The sequence below is a fragment of the Prosopis cineraria genome, unplaced genomic scaffold, assembly GCF_029017545.1.
Source record: "Prosopis cineraria cultivar Desert tree isolate PC_DT_omini unplaced genomic scaffold, ASM2901754v1 PC5, whole genome shotgun sequence".
NCBI classification, from domain to species: domain Eukaryota; kingdom Viridiplantae; phylum Streptophyta; class Magnoliopsida; order Fabales; family Fabaceae; genus Prosopis; species Prosopis cineraria.
The window spans coordinates 2302157-2323072 of NW_026555336.1; the positions used below are offsets into that span (position 1 = coordinate 2302157).

The 20916-nt window shown below is 35.9% G+C and overlaps 3 protein-coding genes and 1 pseudogene across 4 annotated transcripts; 2 read left to right on the forward strand and 2 right to left on the reverse strand.

Annotated features, from left to right (window-relative positions):
* Positions 1–202: 202 nt before the first annotated feature.
* LOC129310545 (BTB/POZ domain-containing protein At5g66560-like) lies at positions 203–3531 on the reverse strand. Its single transcript, XM_054952411.1, has 4 exons — positions 3094–3531; positions 2946–3015; positions 1551–2849; positions 203–1415 (listed from the first exon to the last, which is right to left on the reverse strand). The coding sequence occupies exons 1-4, from the start codon at positions 3132–3134 to the stop codon at positions 870–872; spliced, it is 1956 nt and encodes a 651-aa protein (XP_054808386.1). The 5' UTR covers positions 3135–3531; the 3' UTR covers positions 203–869.
* Positions 3532–7364: 3833 nt separating this feature from the next.
* LOC129310929 (thioredoxin-like protein HCF164, chloroplastic) lies at positions 7365–9219 on the forward strand. The gene is made up of 4 exons (XM_054952822.1): positions 7365–7692; positions 7807–8028; positions 8559–8662; positions 8774–9219. Exons 1-4 carry the CDS (start codon positions 7522–7524, stop codon positions 9054–9056), a joined length of 780 nt encoding a protein of 259 aa, XP_054808797.1. The 5' UTR covers positions 7365–7521; the 3' UTR covers positions 9057–9219.
* A 3997-nt stretch (positions 9220–13216) lies between these two features.
* LOC129311321 (uncharacterized) lies at positions 13217–15379 on the forward strand. 2 transcript variants are annotated; one of them, XM_054953551.1, is made up of 2 exons: positions 13217–13877; positions 14522–15379. In XM_054953551.1, exon 1 carries the CDS (start codon positions 13323–13325, stop codon positions 13830–13832), a length of 510 nt encoding a protein of 169 aa, XP_054809526.1. In that variant the 5' UTR covers positions 13217–13322; the 3' UTR covers positions 13833–13877; positions 14522–15379. The 2 variants fall into 2 exon arrangements, with proteins under 2 accessions (XP_054809526.1, XP_054809525.1); XM_054953550.1 differs by having other exon boundaries at positions 14525–15379.
* On the reverse strand, positions 14358–19545 carry LOC129311463 (wall-associated receptor kinase-like 14; annotated as a pseudogene).
* Positions 19546–20916: the final 1371 nt, after the last annotated feature.

Sequence of the window (20916 nt, forward strand, 5' to 3'; positions counted from 1 at the left end):
AAATTTATTATATAAAAACATATTTAAAATCATACATACTTTTATTCATTATAATTTTTTATTGATATTGGAGAGGTTAATAAAAATATTTTATAAAAAAATAAAAAGAGTATTATTTTAGAAGCGTTGACGTGCATAAAGAAAAATAACGGGGAAAAAAGGTACAGTAACAGGGAAAAAAAAATAAAAGGAACAAAATAAATTCGGACAGCGGAGGTCCCCGTCTGGAGGCATTCAAGAAGAAGATTTACTGACCCCCAAAAAATTATGATGGCTGAGAAATTACGGAACACGCGGGAAAATCATGAGTTTGACTGTCATCCCTTAAAACAAATAGGAATATGATTAGCCAACAGGGAAAGTGCAGCAATTATGTCCCCATCCTCCACCCTGAGAAATACACCCACCCTTTTTAACTACTCCTCCCAATCATTACTACTTTCAGCTTCCTTATCAGCCTTTTCTGCAACCCTCTCTTTCATTCCAAGCAATCCCTATTCTTCTATTGTTCGGGCCTGTAATCCCTACACATATCCATTCATGCTTAGCTGTGGCACCCAATGTGCGTCCCTACCTCGAACCAAGCATCTTAATTTCCCATTACTGCCCCTCAGTATTTATTCCCCATAATTCTCTGGTCTTGCGCTCTTCACCCTCCACCTCAAAAGCTGCGTCCCCATTTCACCAATCAATACCATCCACGTCATCCTCCTACCATTCTCCTAAGCTTTTTTTGTTTTCCTTTTTATCACCTCATGAACAGAGCACTCGGCTTCAAATTACAAAAAAAAAAAAAAGAGGAAAAAAGATGATTCAGCCAACGCCTTCATCAATCTCACGTGACACTAAGCTGTCCAGCAAGGAAAAGGTTATTCATTATGGGCATGGGGATAGTGTTGATGGGGCCGTCCCTTGCGTGTATCAACGACAGCTTGTTCGCGGGAGTCACAGACCTGTGTTTTGAATTTGCAGCTGAACTTCTTCCCCAAGGATGCCCTCCAGCTCCCGCCTCCTTGTGGGCCCCCCTTCTTGTCAATCTTCGAGATCACTTTCCTCATGGTGGAGCACTCGCGTTCCAGTTGATGCACCCGCGTCCTCATGCTATCCATGTCCAGCCGCAACACCTGATTCTCTCTCTCCGCTACCCTCCACGTGCCGCTCGGCTCCTCACGTGCTTCCTCTTCCATCCCTGCCGCCGATGGCCTCCCGGCGTCGATTGCCGCCTCCGCTGACATGAACGACCCCGCGACGGCGTGTCGCAGCTGAAGCTGCTCGAAGAACAGTACTTGGATCACTGCTCTCAGTGGAAGCCTTTCGTTCTGTGCTGCGTGCGTGCATGCCTCTAGTGTTAGCTTCGGACAGTCCAGCAACCCGCAAATCCTTTCGCGTTCCGCTTCTGATATCCATGGGTGTGCCTGCGAGGAGTAGAAGAGTGAATTTATGTGTCTTGAAGGTGTTTGTGAAAATGACAAATAGAAAATCGCGACTGTTTTAACCGAAGGGCGGAAAAAAAAATAAAAATAATAGAAGTGGTCGGCGCTTATTACAACCTTGAGATAGATATCAATGGCACGGTAAAGACCATCGTCGAAGAGTCTGGCTTGTTCGGGGAGAGAGAGAGCGAAGTTGTAGAACCTTTCTGGTTTGAGATTTGCATCGGAAGCTATCTCGGAAAGATAGCCGTCGATTTGTTTACCCACAAGGGTCAACGTCGGCGACCTGCCGTCGATCGTAGCAGGATCATTTCTTTCTTCTAAACCCTCCAAGAAATGCCCTAGCATTCTCTCAACGCAATCAACGTCGTAAAGCGTTTCGTTCAAATACGAGAAGTTCGGTATGAGGAGGTCGTCCAGCGTAGCTTCCTCGAGCTGGGAACCTATCTTCTTCTCCAATGTATCTCTGCAAAATTCGGAAGCGTTCAATATATTCGCTGTTCGCAGTAATCCGAACAAAAACCTCGTTGCTGTTGAGGACTTGGAACCGCTCTTCAATGGAAGATTCAATATTATAGACTCCAGTAGCTCTTTCTGTTGAGACTCCGAAACTGCTGTCGAAGACGAGGTTAACGACTTCCGATTCGACCTCGAAACACCAGGAATGTATTTCTTTGCATAATACAGAAGACAACTCTCTATTACCTCTGGTCTCATATCCGTATTTTTCATGGCAAGAATGAGTTGCTTGAAAACAGGAAAATTCAGACGTGCCAGATCCTCAAGCCATGAGTCTCCTCTTGCAATGCCTCTGCTCACGCCCTTTTTTCTTCCCCCCGTTTCAATCGTATTCCACAAGATCTGCTTCGAGTCGGAACCTCGGGTTGTTATGTCATTAGTTCCGGGATCGTTCAGAGGCCAACCAATCAATGCCGGATCCGATGAAGAAGCTAAGGCGACAATGGAATCTATGCACCTCTGCATAATGTCTAATGTTTCCGCCAGAGGCATCAATCTCTCGCAGGACTTGAGCGCTCTAATGGAGTCCTTGATGCTTTTGAGGACAAACTGAGAGAAAAAGTTCTCGGTCTTGGAGATGAGGTTATCTTCAGAATACTCTTCAGTCATCTCAAGGAACTCTCCGGCGCAGCGAAGAGAAGCCACATTGGAAGAGGATAAGTCGATTTTGACACCGTAGCAGAACTTGGCAGCTATCTCGAAGGTCTCAGAGCCGCCGGGAAAGTCTGCGAACGTTATATGACAGTGTTCTTCAGCAATTTCGTCGTCTTCCTCAATTTCTTCAGGGACAGATTGTGTTTCTGTGCCAGCTGATTGGTTTCTAGTAGCAGAGGAATGATTTGCTTCTTGTTCTGTAATCAGGTTGTGAATCTTCCGACTTTTTGACATCAGAGGAAACTGAAATATATCAAACCCATGACAAAGTTCAGGGAATAGGGTACACATGATTGTTGTTTCTGGACATGGAAATAAACCCAACAAAGATATGCTCACCTTGTGAAGGTGGAAGGTCATGTCTTCCACTTCAACCACAATGTCGCTTGGCAATCCGGTGGTGCAGAACCTACAAAGAGAAATTGTCAGAAAATGGAATAGATAATGCAAAAGAAAAGAGGTTCAAAGGGAAATAGATTCATCTAACCATGCTTGTCCTTTGGAGCTGAGCTTCTCAGATGCTGTCATTTTCTCAGGAAAATTGTATTCTCAGAAAAAATTGGGTGAGAATAAAATTAGTAGAAAGTTTGATGCGCGAAAAACAAATGAAATAATAATCTCAGTTGAAGTGGAATATGAACACACAGATTCTAAGAACAACCAGAACGATAGAAGAGAAGTGGAGGGTGAAATAGACTATATGAGAATGGAGGATCAAAGAAGTTGCTTGTGCTTTCTGGTGAAGCATATAAAGGAACAGAACAGACAAATCTTTTGAGAGAGAAGAAAAGTGAAACAGAGAATGGAATCCCACAAAGTCACAAACTCAATCGAGACAAATGGACCTTTAACAAATTCCTAAAAAGCAGAACATATTTGATCCATCTTCCTTCCATCACCAAACTTCATTTTTACTTGTACTTTGAAGCATATCAAGATCTCACCTACTGTTCCTCCCTTAGATGCCTAAGAGGCCAAACTAAGCTTAATAATAATAATAATAGCAGTTGTAGTAATAATAATAAAAAAAATAAAAAAAAATGCCTCTTATATGAGTTTTCTTCTTAAAACCATTGAAAAGACAATGATATTATCCCCCCTTGGCCATGCCATTTTTTTTTTTAATACGTTCTCCGCATGAATAATTGAATATCTCCCGGTGGAAATTGCAATTGAGGGTGACAACCCTAATATAAATTGAGACAAACATAATGAATTTTAAAATTTTTCCTGATTTCATTAAAATAGAAATGACTTATGGATAAGGTATGAGTGAATTTGACATTTATTTTAAACTATGAAAAGAAAGGTTTTTTTTAACTATAATTATTATAAAACGAAGAGTAATTTTCTAACCAATTGGTTTAAATTAATGTTAGCATTATGTTATCCTGAAAGGGTACGCGACAGAGGTATGCCCTTGAACTCATCGATCTTACCATTTCAATATCTTAATCAGTTAAACAATGCAACATTCATGATCATAAGCTTCACAAAGTCGTGAAAATCGTGAATTCCTTAAAATCATAACGTTGCCTTCGTTTCCCCTTCCTTCGGTAGGGTCTAAAGCAACTTAAGAATTAATGGTTCGTTAAAAAAAAAAAAAAACAACATAAGAAGGATCATATAGGAGAACTGGGACTGTTTTTCTTCATCATGCTTTCACTGTAAGTATGAACCATTTTGAATCGAAAGCAAAGTAGTATTGAGGGGCTTTCTTGCTTCTGGAATCCCCAAGTCGACGATCCTATGTGAAATGTGTACAGCATAATTGGATGAAAAGCCATAAGCTGCAAATGACACATAAAAAGAAGGCTACATAACATGAATATTCAAATCCTTACAGCTAGTTCAGATTTTGAAGCTTTCCTGTTCTGTGCTATTAATAATGGACCTATATATCAGGCAGAAGTTCAGGTGTGGAAAGGTACCTAAAATTCTGAGAGCCCTCAAACAAAAGAAAATCTAAAATAGAAAAAGAGAGCCATTCCCTCATTAATGTTTGCATATCAACCCTCTCGTCCTTCCTTCCTTAGAATTTATGACTCTCTTTAATGAGTGACAACAATTGCAAGGTCCATTAATGCTGCTGTCACACATTCAAAATGACCCTCATACTGATCTGATATTTTCAAGTTTTCAAATTGAAACTCCATTATAGGCAAAGCAGAAAAAGCATGTACCCTGCAGAATTTTAACGCCAACTTCATTTAAGTTCTGAGTTTTTAACGAATTCCTTATTAAAATTAACTTTATCTTCAAACATCTTTGAATTGAGGAGAATGTGCATTATTATTATGGCCAATTATGGCCAACGTAACATCCAATTCTGACAAAATTTAACAAGACTCTGAAATCTGATTCAAATGTGACGTATACTTAATTAGATGTATCTGATTATGTGAAAAAACCTGCATATCGTAACTATTAATTACTTCCACAATTCTGGATTTGATAATAAGCATTCATCTAACAAGAACTCGCTACTAGTGTGCAATGACAAACAACAACCAACCAAAACTTCTCGAAGTCGGAGCTTATCACCATGCGAGATGATTATGAAATGCATTTTTTAAAGAATAATAATCATAAGGTAATGTTACCGTTTTATGTCTCCCAATTCTTATAGCTGAAACTTTGCCCCCTTTTCCATATTTTTATTCCACTTCTAAACAATAGATTAAACTTAATTAACAAAAATAAACCCACAATTAGAATTAGAGGTGCACAAAGAGTTACAAACATGAATAATAATATAAAATATATAAATATATATTTCTTCCGTTTAAAAATATAAAATATTTTTAATTAAATTTTATTCTATAATAAAATAGTTAATTATCTTTAAATTAACATCATCTTTTTATATTTATCTTTATTTAATAAAATTTTTTATTTTAAAATAAATATAAAATGATATATTTAGTAGGGACACTTTCAAAAAAAAATACATTAATTATATCTTAAAATATTAAAATTATTTTATATTTTTGAACAAGGAGGAGTATCAAATAATTTAGTCATATAAGCCATGAATAATAGTGCAGCCTTAAACTCTATGTCTGTAATTTAATGGCAAAAATACTCTTGCAGCTTATAATTAAGATGATGTCAAATTAGTGAGATAAATTTACCATATAAATTAATACTACCTCCATCCTAAATTATAAAATAACTTTAAAAATAATTTAGCATTATAAAGTATAAGATATTTTGATAAAAATAAAGTTTCATTACTTATGTTTCTCCAATATTATCATTTCAATATATTCTCTCTCTTTAATATTCTTTTATAAATAAAATATTAAATAAAAAGTATTTTTAAAACTCTAAAAAAATTATAAATTATATTTAATAAATTTTATTAATACGTGTGGTTTTAATTAGAATTATTTTATAATTTAAAATTAAGGAAGTACATGATAAAAGGAGCTTCTCTTTATAAATAAAGCTAAATTATATATGGCTCTCCTAAATTTTGAACCACGTACATACATAACTTTTTTAGCCTTTAAAACTTTATAATGAATCTCCCTCAACTCTTATATTAATGTAGATAACTCCATATGATTAATTTTATATATTAATTATCTATACATAATTTAAAGTTTAAGAGGCTTATTTATATATTAATCAAAGTTTGGGGCTTAATTGCACACAACAATAAAGTTTAAGGGGGTATATAATTAAAAGCTAAGGGTTATTATTTACATAAACCTAAAAGCTCAAGGAGGTTTATCGTTAAATTTTAAAGGTTAATAAAATTATTTATTATATATAATTCAAAATTTAAGAGAATTTTATATAATTTAACCTATAAATAAAATTAACATTCATTCCATGAGGTATCTACCTAGATGGCAAGATGATGTGGAGTGATGATAATAATCGTAGTTTAGAATCTTATAATGTAATATTTTTCATTCTCATAAAAATTATTCTCACAACATGCAGAAAAGGACATAAATATTTGAAAATCAATATTTTGAATTTTTGCTAAAATGCTATTTTATTTATCAAATTTTATTCTCATTTATAATTATAACTTATTTCTAACAAGTTAGATATAAAATAAGAAAAATGATAATAAAATTTTTTGAATCATATAAATGACAATATGATATTTTAAAATATTATAATTTTAATAAAATTTTTAGAGACTTCTGTATCAATAAATTTTAAAGTAAAAAATTATTTTATTTTTATTAAAAATAACAAGTCTCAATTACAATTTTTGTTAAAGAAATAATAACTTTTTTTTTGTGAATTGAAAAAATTAAATAAAAAATTATAACTTAATTTTTTTTCTTAAAACAATAAACCTCAATCATAACTTTTACTTAAAAAATAATAATTTTTATTTTATAAATAATAAGAGTTCGATAATAAATTATAACTTATTAAATATAATTTTAGTTATTAAAAAATAAGTTCTCAAAAAAATTAATTACAAATTTTATTAAAAAATAATTTTTATTTAAAAAATTTAAAGTATTAAATAAGAATTTATAATTTATCAATAAGGATAAAATAATTTTTTTAATTTAAAATTTTTTAACACAAAATTTTTTATATAATTATGATATTTTAAAAAATTATATTATTATTTATACAATTTAAAAACATTTTATTATCAATTTTTTATAAAATAGAATAAAATTCTGATTCCATTTAAAATTTTTCCTAGTCATCAAAATTCATGATCTCTTTTCTCATCTTCGTCGCCGACCTATTTAAGTAAAATAAGCCGTCTCCGAAATGTAATATTTTGAGGTTGAAGTTTTTTCTACGAAAGATTGAAACAAAACATCTTGCAAGCAGTTGCAAACTCGCAAGCAGATTCACAGGAGTGACAGCGGTAGCCTCTTGAATTGAAATCTCAGAGGCAATCGGAGTATATTCTCGCCCCTTTCGGATGGCTCGCTTGTCTTCAAACCCCATTAGTCTTCATGGATTCCGACCATGCCTGCAAATTCCTCGACCTCCACAAATCATCGGATATCCTCGCTACCCTCGCCGCAGGACTCCCAAATTTCAGACCTTTGCTTGCCAAACAACTCCTAACCTGGACGAGCCCTCCACAACGGTAAAGATTCTGTTGAGTAATTCTTTGGAGCGTTCAAGTTCTTGTGAGTTCGATTGTTCTTTTTTGCCTTCACTTTCCATCATTTGCTAAGCATCCTTCGACTTGTGCGTTCAGGAAAGATCGGTCAACGAGGCTATTGCCGTCAATGATCAGACAAACAAGGTTTCAGGCTCCCCTATTAGTTCTCCTGGTCTCCCTGAATTCCCAAGCAAAGATATCAATAAGAAAATTGCAGCAGTTTCCACTTTAGCTGCTCTGGGACTTTTCTTATCCTCAAGATTGGATTTTGGTGTTTCTTTGAAGGATCTCTCTGCTGTTGCATTACCTTACGAAGAGGTTTAGTTTCTTTCCACTGATTATTACTCAGTATTACTCTGTTGTATTGCTTCTCACGCGGAGAAAAATGGTTCGGTCTCTGCTGAATGCCAACCATCTTATCGACGGAAGTGACCTTTAGCTCTTCCCAAAAACTGTTTCTATATTAAAACGGCCCTCTTGTTAAGCCTGATAATATCATAATAGACAGTTAACGAGCTTTGTGACGTGAATTTCCAGCATGATTGATGTGGCGCTAACTGCTTACGTGGCCGCCAAAACATTGCATAAGCACTTTTCCAAGCTGTGTGTTCAAGCCTCCATAATTCACAAAATGCAGCGTTTTGGTGGCCACATAAGTATTTAATGATCTTGGTGATTTTGTTATGCTTAGGTAAGAATTATTTTAAAATAGAAATAACCTTGGGAAGCCTACAGTTGGGAGCTACTCTCACTAAACCTTGTTGTATTCATATGCTTTTTCTGTTGCTTTTACGGTTCTAACATAATATTTGCCCATGATTTTTGCATGTCGTTGGTGGATAGTCCAGGCTCTTTTGAATGGGAAGCCCACTGTGGTGGAATTTTATGCAGATTGGTGTGAAGTATGTAGGGAATTAGCTCCTGACGTGTATAAAGTAGAGCAGCAGTACAAGTAATGGCTTATATTGCTGACATAGTTCTTTTTGTAGCTTTTAATAACTATATTCTAGCTATAATTGTATAACTAATATTCAATCTTGACGCTGCTGTGTTTTAAACTTAGGGATCGAGTGAATTTTGTAATGTTGAATGTGGATAATACGAAGTGGGAGCAAGAGCTGGACGAATTTGGTGTTGAGGGCATTCCACACTTTGCATTCCTGGATAAGGATGGGAATGAGGAGGGCAATGTAGTAGGCAGGTTTCCAAGGCAGTTCCTGCTTGAGAATGTGGATGCCCTTGCCCATGGAGATGCATCGGTACCTCATGCTCGTGTTGTAGGACAATATTCAAGCACGGAATCGAGGAAGGTGCACCAAGTTGTTGATCCCAGAAGTCATGGTTAGATGACAAAGGTATCATCTCTTCAGAACAATTCATTCAATTTGTCAGTGAGAAACATTTGAAGAGGCAACTCGTTGCTCTTGTATACTCTTTCCAAAAATCTTGTAATTTGAACAATGTTGTGTAAGTCTCATGTAAATTCAAAAAGTAGATTATCAACCACTAGCTCAAATGTCTATATTGATGCAATTTCAGGATAGGTATAGTTCAGCCCCGAAAAAAAGGATAGATATTGTTGCACTTGAGTGCTTAGGAGTCCACTCATCTCTAAATTATTTGTGTGAACATGTTATTTGTTTTCTCATTTCACAAGGTCTTACAACTCCTGGCCATTCATATTTTGCTGGTTGAGTTGAAACAATATAATTTTCCTGCATTGATAATAACTCACTACCCACGGCCCAGAGATCTAACTCTCAGCCTCTTGAAAGTCAGAACATTTGAGCTCAAGCTCAATGAGACCATGCTTTACTGAGACACATAACAAGGAATGAAAGATACAATACAAGTTCTCAAATAATGTAAAAGCATCCTTAGATTTATGCAGCTAACACTAGTCATTTTATGGTAGTGATAGTTACTCAGTGATCAAAACAAATTTCACTCTTCATATGACTCAGTTGCTTCAGATTTTTATCCAACGTCTTAGCCACTCTATCTAGCTTGAGGTCATAGACATATTGATGCAGCAATTTATTTATTAATTGATGCGGGAGCTTAAATCCATGACGAAGGGTGGGGCGATAGAGATAGAAGTGAGTGTAAAATCCATAATTTAGTGCCGAAAGTTGAAGCATGTGCAAACAGAGCACAAGAACAGGAGTTTATTGTTTATTAATTAATACATCAACATTGTGAAAAGCGTGCAGGCTTATGCCGGTCATGTCGACATGACCAACCCTGAACAACATTATTGATAATATGATTAATTTTTGAAGGTACCGATAGTCCCAATCTCTTTTTGCTCTGGTGCCCAGGAAAGTGAAACGGCATTCTATGGTTGTTTCGAGAGTGGTGATTCTCCATTACCTGTAGTAAAGGAACATTAATTTAGAAATAGCATACTTCATCTTTTTAACTCATTGGATTTCGCATAAAGATCTGCGAGTATTGTTCTTTTGTTATTTAGAGTATCGCTGGGAGAGATTTTTGTATTGTTTTCTCATTATTGGGACACGTGATGCCCGTGTTGGGAGGTTTGGCGTTCTAATTCCCTGTGTGTTTTCTATGGGTAATTTTTTGTCGTCTTTCCTTTTGAATCTATGATCTACCTGGGTCTGAAATATGTTCAGTATTACGTTTCCCCCTAGAAGTGCAGGCTTCTTGAAGGTGATCTACGATACTGTGATTTTCAAGTCTTCAAGGGTATGCCTTAAGCCTTGCTATCTTTCTTGATTATAGAAGTCTGCAACCAAAAAGGCCAGACACCATGCAAACTAATTCTAAGAGGGTGTACATGATCCGAATCTTACTTGACCCGATCTGTTCAAACAATAATAAACCAATGAAATGGCAGGGGCGGATTAATTACCTTGTACCGAAGTTGCAGAGTGTGATGGTTGGTCAGCAGAAGAAGAGGCAGAAGCTTGGGAGGGGATGACCACGCCAGGCCAGGATTGGCACATACAGTGCTTTCCCTCATCAATGCTTCCATATAAGTTTTTCAAGTGCTTCCCACATCCTCCCCATGTATATTTCCCACAGCTTCTACACTCTACCTTGTAACACATTCCCTTCTAGCTTTTGCTATCTCTTCTTTTGGCTTATTAGCTCAATGCTACCTCACACTACGTGAACCTGTGTCTCCTTTTATACCAATTCCTGTAACTTCGTGTTCATCGTCCCTTTATTTAATGTTGTCTTCTACAGTCACCACCTGCATCAACAGCTTGCTCGCTACTTGAAGATAACGCCTTCCTCTGTTGTCTTCTGTATTTGGTGATTCTGTTGGGCTCCGTCTTCCTTTGGTTTTCTGTTTATCACACTGGCAATGCAACATTTTTCTAAATATTTTAAATTTGTGCGCATCGTGAAAAACATTCTTTATATCTCTACATTAAACTTGATTCCACTTTCATATCCATACATAACCATACAAAAAATGAAACCCATTAAGAAATACCAAGATGGTGATCAATCCTAGGCAAGCAAGACATAATTTTGATTCGGTTTCTTCACTTGGGAATCTGATAATTGATAACCCCAAGGTGAAGCACAATCTTAAGCATACTTCAAATTTAACCAGTTTCTGTGAACAGAAAAATTTCTGCCAAGGGGTAATCTTTCTTATTGCAGTGCCAGTGAAACCCTTCACCTCTACAGAGATGGAAGTAAATTAGCCATGAAGGCACTAAATATCATTCGATTAAATATATTGATGCAAAACAGCTTCGGATCATTCAACAGTCAACACAAGTTCAAACGAGGAAACATTATAGGCACCTGCATCTGGAAATTGATCTTGTTTAGCTTATAAGTTGACAAATGGTTTCGGAGGTTTGGTATGAGAATGTTGTATCAGTAATTTAAATGTCATTGTCTATTTTTACAAGTATTTGATATGTTAGCTAGAGTTAACCCATGTTGCAGTGGATACGAAGATATAAAGGAGTTGACTCAAATATAAATAATAAAAGATAGAGTATGAAGATGATACCAAAATTTATTTGATTCAACAAAATGCTTACATTCAATCCACAGAAGTTCTTAAGATTTTTTTTTTTCAATCGAATTTTCGATAAAGATGAAATGTTTCAATGCGTTATCTTCAACCCAAGAATTTAGCTTACGGTTGCAATTTCTCTCACGCTAACACTTCTCACAGTCACAGGTATGATTACAAAGAAAATAAGCTGAATGGGGTTCAGAGTTCAGAGCCTAACTAACAAAAGAGGGTCAGAAGAATAAAAGCTCAATGTTAAAGTCTTTTACATTTTATATTAAGTATATCTGAGGATAGTTTCTTCACTAAAATAATTTAAGCTATTTAGTTAAACATATTATAAATTTTATATATTCTTAATTTATTTTTTATCTTTTAAATGTGAAACTTCTTTCTTTATTTTAAATATTCACTTTACTATTTTTCTTTTCTTTTCTTTTCTTATTTTTTTTTCATCTTCATTTTCTTCTAGCTTGGATTTACACTTTTTTTAGTCTCAAAGGCTTGAAGTTTATCATTCTTCTTCTTCTTTTATGTTTCTTTTTTGATCTCTTTTTTTTCATCTTTAATTATTTCATTTTTTTTCTTTTTTTTTCATATATATTCTTAATTTATTTTCTACCTTCTAGATGTAATATTTTTTTCTCTATCTCTAGTACTTAATAAATGCTTTTTATCCCAAGTAAATAGAGATTAAACACAGATAGTCATGCACTAACTTAGTAACTTACAATTACTGGCTATAGCGGAAGCTCTCCATGTCCCTCTAGCATACTTTGATGTTACTTTTTCGTTGGAATAATTGTGGATTAGAATTAATCAATTATAAATTCCTGACCAAAATAATATTATAAATATTAAGTAATCTTTATATTATACTCCTATTAAACACTATTTTAAAATGAACTAAGTCTTACTGAATAAATCATAATAAGTTGTAATATTATTAGTGGATGTTCTTCTAGATTTGAATTACTGCAATAAGTTGCTTCATTGTACACATATCCTTAGTCCAGATTCTTGAGTTATAAGTGATAGATTTACTTGCTTTGCTTTACTTTTTGATTTTTCTAATTAGTGTGTATACTCAATTTTTTCTGACATTATCATATTAACAAAATGGACTCTTGTTTTTGGCCCAAAAAAAAAATTAATTGGACCATTCCACCAAAAATGACTATTCTATAGGATTTAATTTTTCATAAACTAATAGTGATCCCTTAAGACTTTGAGAGTTAATTTTACATAGAGGTGAAATTACGTTATACTTGGAAGGGGCAAACTATCTAATTATATGAATAGAATGAATTTCTATAAAATTTATATTAATTAATTAGTTAATTATTATTAATATGGATGGTTTTTGTTTTTGAAGTTCTTTTATAACAATTTTAATCTTCAAATAAAAATCTGATAGCAAAGCTAAAAATCACAGCCCCCGTTGAGCAGCAGAGGATCCTTTGTGGTATCCTTATTCCATCTGTCAGCGCCTGCGTGTCAAGCATTGACATGGTTGAGATGATTCGGCGACCCAAAACCACAAATCCAACATTCGCTCCCACTATATCATCACTTATCGCTCTCGGCTCACCTCAAGCTTAGATCCATGGCTTCCACACTTTCACCTCTGAACCGAACCCTTTCACTTCCCCCTGTACGCAATGCTACACCATCCTCCTGCAAGGCCCACGCCGCCAAACTTGCGCCGGCATTTTCAATCAATGCCCTATCAGGGCGGAGGCAGTTGCTATTCTTCCTGACGACTTCTACGGCGCTTACGGCGAAGGAACGGACGTCCATGGCGCAGGACGTTCCTCTGTTCGGATTTCGGAAGAATCTGAAGAAAGTTGAGGAAGCAGCCGAGGAGATTGTGAAAGAGGGCTTCGAAGCCGCGGACAAAGGGGTGGAAACGGCGGAGCGTGGGCTGGAGACGGCGGAGCGTGGAATTGAGGCGGCGGAAAAGGGGATAGAAGCGGCAGAGAGGGAGATATCCGATGCTGTGAGTTTTGGGGGGTTGGCACAGGCAGGAGCGATGGTTGGAGCGGAGGTTTTTAGTGTTCTGGTTGCAACAGCCGTTGTGAACGGTATTTTGGGGCCGGAAGCTCAAAAGTCATGACGTTACAGACTAATGCATCCGATCAACTTGCAATCGGCTATTTGTGTGAGTATTACATGTTTATTGAATTGTGTACATCTTGTGAGAACTCTCTTGTATTTTAGCTTGACATGAACACATTAGCTTAGTGCCATAAAGTGCAAAGCTGAAATGACTGATAAATCAGTTAGTGTTGGTGTATTATCTGTTACTTCCCGTGAATATATCCTACCTTAATTTAAAATGGTCATCTCACTACTCTAATCAGCTTGCTTTTGTTGTGATTTACGAAAGACATGCTGAAATTACATTTCCGAGATAACTGTTTATTTGTTCAAAGCACATAATTGTATAGGAAAACATAATGACATCATGACCCGCATATGATCTTGATAGCATCATAAGTTGTCCGTATGATTCAAGAAGAGGGAAGAAGGAAACCAATGCCAATGTGTACTACATAAGCTGATCCATGTCTTTTTAGCCAATGATATACCGATAAAGGTGAAAGAATTGAGTGCTTCCTTTTACCTCCTCCACAGATTGTTAACCGTCTGCTCGAACAGTCAATGTCTCACTTCCTAAGTTCATCCCATTCCCATTCTCATGAATATGAGGCGCCCCTGATGAAGCCATGCATATAGTTTCCTCCAATTTCTTGCATCCACTGCTTTTGATGTATTCTAACTCCTCTGCCACCTCCATCATAGCAGGCCTGATGTCTCTTCGTGAATCAAGGCATCTAAATGCAAGCTCAGCCACCTTGTGAACAGAATATTTCGTCCATTCATCCTCGTGTGATGACAGGAAAGGATCCACTATCTCGTCCACACAACCCCTTCCAATCCTGTCAACTGCAAGTGCAGCTAAATTAACCTCATTCACAGGACGAGAAAAATCAACCACTTTCAGGGCAGTTATTATCTCTACTAAAACCACTCCAAAGCTATAGACATCGCTCTTGTCAGAGAGGTGGAAATTGTGCTCATATGAAGGGTCAACATAGCCTGGTGTCCTTCGTGGAGAGGTTGAGATATGTGATATGTCTGTTATGCCAAGCCTAGAAAGCCCAAAATCTGCCACTTTTGATTTGAAGTTGTAATCCAGCAGTATATTGCTGGACTTTATGTCTCTATGGTAGATTGGAGGATCAATGGCAGAATGAAGATATGCTATAGCATTGGCAGTTTCAGAAGCAACGGTGAGCCGTGTTATCCAGGGAAGTGCAGTACCCTTTGCTTTCGTAAATGCTGAGATAGTGTTCCATTGGGCACAAATTCAAGAACGAGTATTTGCTTTGTTCCCCCTATCCAGCAACCCAAGATACGGACTAAATTTGGGTGGCTTACAAGAGAAAGGAGCTTGATCTCATTTATGACTTGGACTACGTTATTATCTCGACGCTTTATCTTTTTTATTGCAACCCATTCATGGTGAAGTTTCCCCAAATAAACTGTGCCAAAAGCCCCAGATCCGAGCTTCCGTTGCTCCGAGAAAAAATTAGTGGCTGCTTCTATTTCTTTGTACGAGTGGACTGCAAGATTGGTATTGCCTAAAACTTCACTTAACAGCCGCTCTACTCTCTTCCTCTCTCTCTTTCTCGAATGCCGCAGGTTGACGTCATATAGAAAACACGCAAGAACTCCGAAATAAACTGCAACCGAAATCCCTACAGACAATTATGTGACATTGGCGAAAGTCAAGTCCGACTGAGATAAAAACGGATGAGAGAGCGCAAAGTGATACTGCAATTTTAAAAACAAGGAGAATGCCCGCATTCCGGACCAGTGCGGTCATTAATAAGCACCCTTCTCGGGGGAGAAATATTCTCAAATTATGCACGGAAAGAGAAACATGTAGAGGCTGAAATTTTAGGATGACATTTCGACAAAAGTTTGCCTGAAAAGAACAATGGCATAAGAGAACCGAGGTCTTACCTCCCGCAATTTTCCTGAGTTTGGATGTAATGCTTTCGCAGAAGACATCTGTTGACAATGCAACAAAAGAAAAAAGATGTAGCGATGAGAAAAAAATGTTGGCTTGGTTTTTTCTGTGTCTTTCAAATTCTTGTTTAGTGTTTTCTCCCTTTCATTTGTTTGTTAAAATTATAATAAATGTGCTTAAATCTCCATTTGATTTGTGGAATAGAATAAACAAGCGGCTTCTAAATGTGAAATTATATTCTTAGATAAACATTAGTAATAAAATGGGACTTTACATATTCAGTCCGAGCCAACATTAATAATTTGTGAACATAAAGTGCAGGAGGGGCCTCTGGGGTAACTGAGAATATATATATATATATATATATTGAAAGTGAATTATTCCTGGAAGATGATGATGATGAATAAAATCTGAAATAAGATTTGAAATAAATGAGAACATGTTTGACAAATATGATTTATGTTAGAAAGAAATTTTAAAAATATATACAAGTGTGGCTTTTATATAAATGAGGTATAATTATGATGATGTTATGTAATTGATAATGTTGAGAATGATAATGTGAATGCAAAGAAAAATGAGATATTTTACATGTTGACATGTATGAATTCTTGTGGCATTATCATGTTGAGAGCGGGAATTAGTCTGAGGAGGAGTTGTGATATAAAATTCACATGGTAAAATCACTATATGAAACTCTATAGCTAGCCCACTTTTGTCCAACTTATTCATCAAGGGTCCAACTTATTTATCGAAGGACTTAGCCTTAACTTATCTCCATTGGCTCATTGAGGGAACTAGTTTAGGGCTATGGCACATTACTTGTTCACCAAATGGGAACCCATTATCTGATTATGTGCTATGTGAGCTTGGCTAGCTCACGACACTTAATTGAAGAACTTGTTGAAGCAACCAGTGATATGGATATTGACTTAACTTTGGGTTTAGTTGGGAGAGATAAAGAAGATATAAATGAGGTTATTGATGATGCATCTCATTGAATATTGTAAAATAATTTGTGATTGTGAGTTTGACTATGAAGAATACCCCCTTTATATGTCTATAATTAATTGACTTGCATGTGCATGATTTGAAAAATTTTAGTTATTGAGTAGTTGCACTCACCTCTCTTTATTAACATTACAAGAGCTAACTTTGTGAAAGGTAAAGGGGAAGCATTAGAGACATGGGAATGAGTTTCCTATTATAATGCTCTAGTTTATTTTGAATTATATTTGCAATTATTATGATAATGTCAATTAAGACATTTGTTTTATTATACTTGCACCATTTCCATCTTATTTGTAATATGGTTGTATTTTAGGCCCCAGATGTTATATTATATGAAATAGATTGTCTGGATAAGGTTCAAATACTAGTGCAAGTATGATTATTGCTATTGTGTGAATTATGGTTTTGGTTGAATATTGGGGTTGATGATTGAAAACGGATTGTGTGACGAATTGTTATATTGTAGTGCATTATACCAGTTCTCCTAAGTTCTTTAAATGTAGTTCAAGTATTGGTTTAGGCTCGTGGCACTTGAATTGGAATTTGAAAACCTTAGAAGTAGTTAAGTGTAAAATAGTGGTTGTTTTTTGTTTTGAGTATCCAACTTTGTGATATAGTATTATTTTAAAATGAAATTAGTTTTATTAGCTAAATTATTGAATAAGCTTTCTATAGAAAACTTTATTACTTTAATTGGATATCGAAAAGAGATTTGGAACGCGTTAGAAATTCAGTCTCCTAATCTAAATTGACAACAAAGTTATGTCATTTGATGTTGTGCAGTATGATGCAGTGGACAATGCCTCTATTGCAGTGCACGTCACAAGAGCTCATTGGCCACAATGTGTCGAGCCTTGACTGCAATAGATACCCCATTTAGTGAAAAACGGTGTTTTTAATCTCGTTTTCAAATGTTTACAATTTCAATTGATATTTCATACTCCTGTATGTTTTCTAATTTTGATAAATGTTGAGTTTTTGTTTTGAAAAGCTTATTTCCATAAAATTACACTTGGGATCCTGTTTTTACTAAAAAAATTTATTGGTTAAATAAGTTTCAAACCTTTTTTTACCACAATAGTCTTGTAATGATTGGTGGGTCTTTTCCTACTACAATAAAATGTTTTTTTTTTGTCATAATTACTTTAGTCAAAATCTAATAACCATTGTGAACTTTTAAAATTAAGTTTTTTTCTACTATGATTAGCTTTTATAATTGTAGTTAAGTTCTATTTACCATATTAAAGTTAATAGGGTGATTAATCCCTAATTATCATGATAATATGTGATTGTTCATGATTAAGTATAACGTTATGGTAGGTGATATGACAAGGGCTCTCTTAGTGGCTGTGCTAATTCAAATCTTTATGCCCTCATTAGACAACGGAAGTGTTCTCTATAGGCTTGTATGTGGGTCTTTCTTGTTTGCTAATAATAGAGACTGCTTCTTGTGGATCATTTGGCTTTGCTGTGGGTGTTATTAGTTCAGTCCTATAGTGTTTTTGGTTAACCTGAAAGTTATTTTTAGCTTTCAATATTGTTATTTCCGTCTTGATGAGAATGGCTGTTAATGCTGCTATTATGAATGCAACTTTAATTCAGCGTATAAGGGTGTGGGCTTAGTGCTTGAACAAGCCTTTGGACTACCGACCCATCCAGCCATTTCTGCGGTGATTACCATGGGCTTCAAGACGCACAGGATTGTCTATATATCTTGGCTGGCCTCTTAATTTGCAGAACAACTCATCTAAACACTGTTGTGTCTTTCAATTTATTTTTGTTGGAATATTTTGAACCATTGTTTGTTTCGCTCTTTTGTCGTTGGGTTTTGGTCGATTAGTTCTGGTATTTGTAATTTCTTTTAATGCGCCAAATTAGTATTTGGCCAAAAGGAAGAAGAAAGGGGAAATGAAATTAGATTTGTGCCAACTATGTAGTGACAACTATTGGACTCACCTGTACATACGAGACAACCGGTGCCGTTTTGGTAGCCATCGCCAACGTAACTTTCACGGCACCGGCACCGGCACCCGAGCTTCCCGTCGGCTAGATGGACCTGGTTACACTCTGCATCGCGATGGCATGGGCACAGGTCTTGAAGCCACCACCCTAATTCCAGTATCTGAAACTGCACCGAAACCGCCGGGTCTTGTCCTCGTTCAAAAGCAATCGCCGAGAACCAGAACTTGCACTGATTTCGGCTCACGTCCTCGTAACTCAGAACATCAGAATCATTCTTTCTATGAAATTCATTGAAGAAACTGATATTATCACCATCTTTACCGCAATCCTCCAACTCAATTTGATTACCTACTAGACTGGTAATGGGTATACTGCAGCCGCCAAGCGAAGATGAACAAGCTTGCGCGAGAAAGCTGTTGTTCCGTGTAGGAGCAAAGTTGTTACTGAACAGGGGTCTGATAGATTCCATACTTCGGTTGCATTTCCAAGGAACATTGATGAAGATGCTGCTCGAGGTTACTTCATTGACTTGTAATCCTCCAATTTCCATGCGATCGCCAAAACTGCAGTTTAGTCTGATCTCGCAACTTTCGGAGAATCCAAAAGGGTACTCCACTCTATGTCCTCCGCACGTGCGCTCACAGGTGTTCGACTTTTTGGCTGTTGTTGTGTACACCATCAAGATGGTGAGTATAACAATTGCATTTTTCTGGTGATGAAACATTTTTAGATTCAAAATTGAGGCTGCTTGCTGAAAAAAAAAAAACGATATGTATATTCGTCTTCAGGAGTTGCTGAATAGAACTAGTCCTATCTCGTACTCAATATATAGGGACTCTCTGCAAAAGGGAGAGATATCAGAGATGCTTAATTAACTTCTGAGCAATGCCAATTAAGAAAAACACTGAAACTAACAAGGAAACAAAACAACAAAATTAACACGCGGACAAGCCTCCCCTACCTGGTCGATTGGAATAATTGCTAATTGATGATACTTGCTCACTTCTTCTGCCCCTTCCAACACGTACTGTGTAAGGTAACCAATTTTGACACGGAAAACGACGGTGAACTCTAAAAAGAAGGGATTAATGATACTTTTTTGATAATTTTTTTTTAAATTAAGTTGCATAAACTGAAAATTACGTTTATAATATAGATACTTTATTTATACTTAGAACTTTTGAATTTATAATTTATTTTTTATAAATTTTATGGAGAACTAAACTGATATTAAATTTAGCTATTATTCTCCCGTCTTGATTCCATCCTCTTATGTTTTCAACTGATATTAAATTCATGATGCTTTTCATTCCTTTGCCCCAATCAAGTACCAAGACGGCTACATCATGGTTGACTCCCGGTTTATATGTCAAGGCAATTTGGAACCCCGTTTCGAAAGGGGTAGAATATTCAAAATCAACAACCGCGTTTGGCTTTTTACGTTTAATTTCATTAAGATATGTAAAAAATGTGTTTGAAAATGTTACATATTTTTTAGTAGAAGACATTTTAACACTACTGTTTTTCCCGGGAACAAGTGGGATTGTTGGATACAACTGCTACGAGTCATAGTGAGTTTGAAACTTCAAGAGTTGTATATGTTATGTCAGGTAATGGATATACTTGTATTTCTTGGGGCAGCCGTGTTGGCATTAATGCAAAGCTATGTTTATTCGTATCACCCAAATATCGCTCTTGCTCGGGTCCTCTTTTTTTTTTTTTTTAAACACGATCAAGGACTAAACAGAAAGCACGTTCGCTTCCAGGCATGGCCGCATCATATTACATACTCAGTACCATCAAATAACTATTGCTGCTAAGCTGCATACTTAGTACCATCAAATAACTATTGCTGCTAAGCTGCGCCTCTCTGCATTTTCTCATTTTCCAATTTCATCTATTTAAATAACCTAAAAACAAGATAAGTATATATAGGCTGAGTTTTTGGCAATTTCCAGCCAAACTTGTACATATGGATTATCCGGGTTTGTTTCCTTTTCCCTTGTAGCCATCACTAACTCTGCATTGATTATATTTAAGGAGATGGACGACAGATTACTAAACTAGTCATCTGCAAAGATAGCCCATATTGTAACTATATATGCGACGAGAAAAAGGAATATGCGTTTTAGTATTCACATTGCTGGAGGCTTTCCACAAAAATGAGCTACTGCTTATCACTGAACTA

Bases quoted from the DNA above. Each gene is read 5' to 3' on its own strand.
- LOC129310929 (XM_054952822.1), top strand. From the start codon at position 7,522: ATGGCTCGCTTGTCTTCAAACCCCATTAGTCTTCATGGATTCCGACCA. The intron at 7,693-7,806 runs GTAAAGATTCTG...TTGTGCGTTCAG, and splicing joins TGGACGAGCCCTCCACAACG to GAAAGATCGGTCAACGAGGC. The intron at 8,029-8,558 runs GTTTAGTTTCTT...TGGATAGTCCAG, and splicing joins TTGCATTACCTTACGAAGAG to GCTCTTTTGAATGGGAAGCC.
- LOC129310545 (XM_054952411.1), bottom strand. From the start codon at position 3,134: ATGACAGCATCTGAGAAGCTCAGCTCCAAAGGACAAGCATG. The intron at 2,850-2,945 runs GTGAGCATATCT...GATATATTTCAG, and splicing joins TGACCTTCCACCTTCACAAG to TTTCCTCTGATGTCAAAAAG. The intron at 1,416-1,550 runs GTTGTAATAAGC...TACTCCTCGCAG, and splicing joins CCATTGATATCTATCTCAAG to GCACACCCATGGATATCAGA.
- LOC129311321 (XM_054953551.1), top strand. From the start codon at position 13,323: ATGGCTTCCACACTTTCACCTCTGAACCGAACCCTTTCACTTCCCCCT.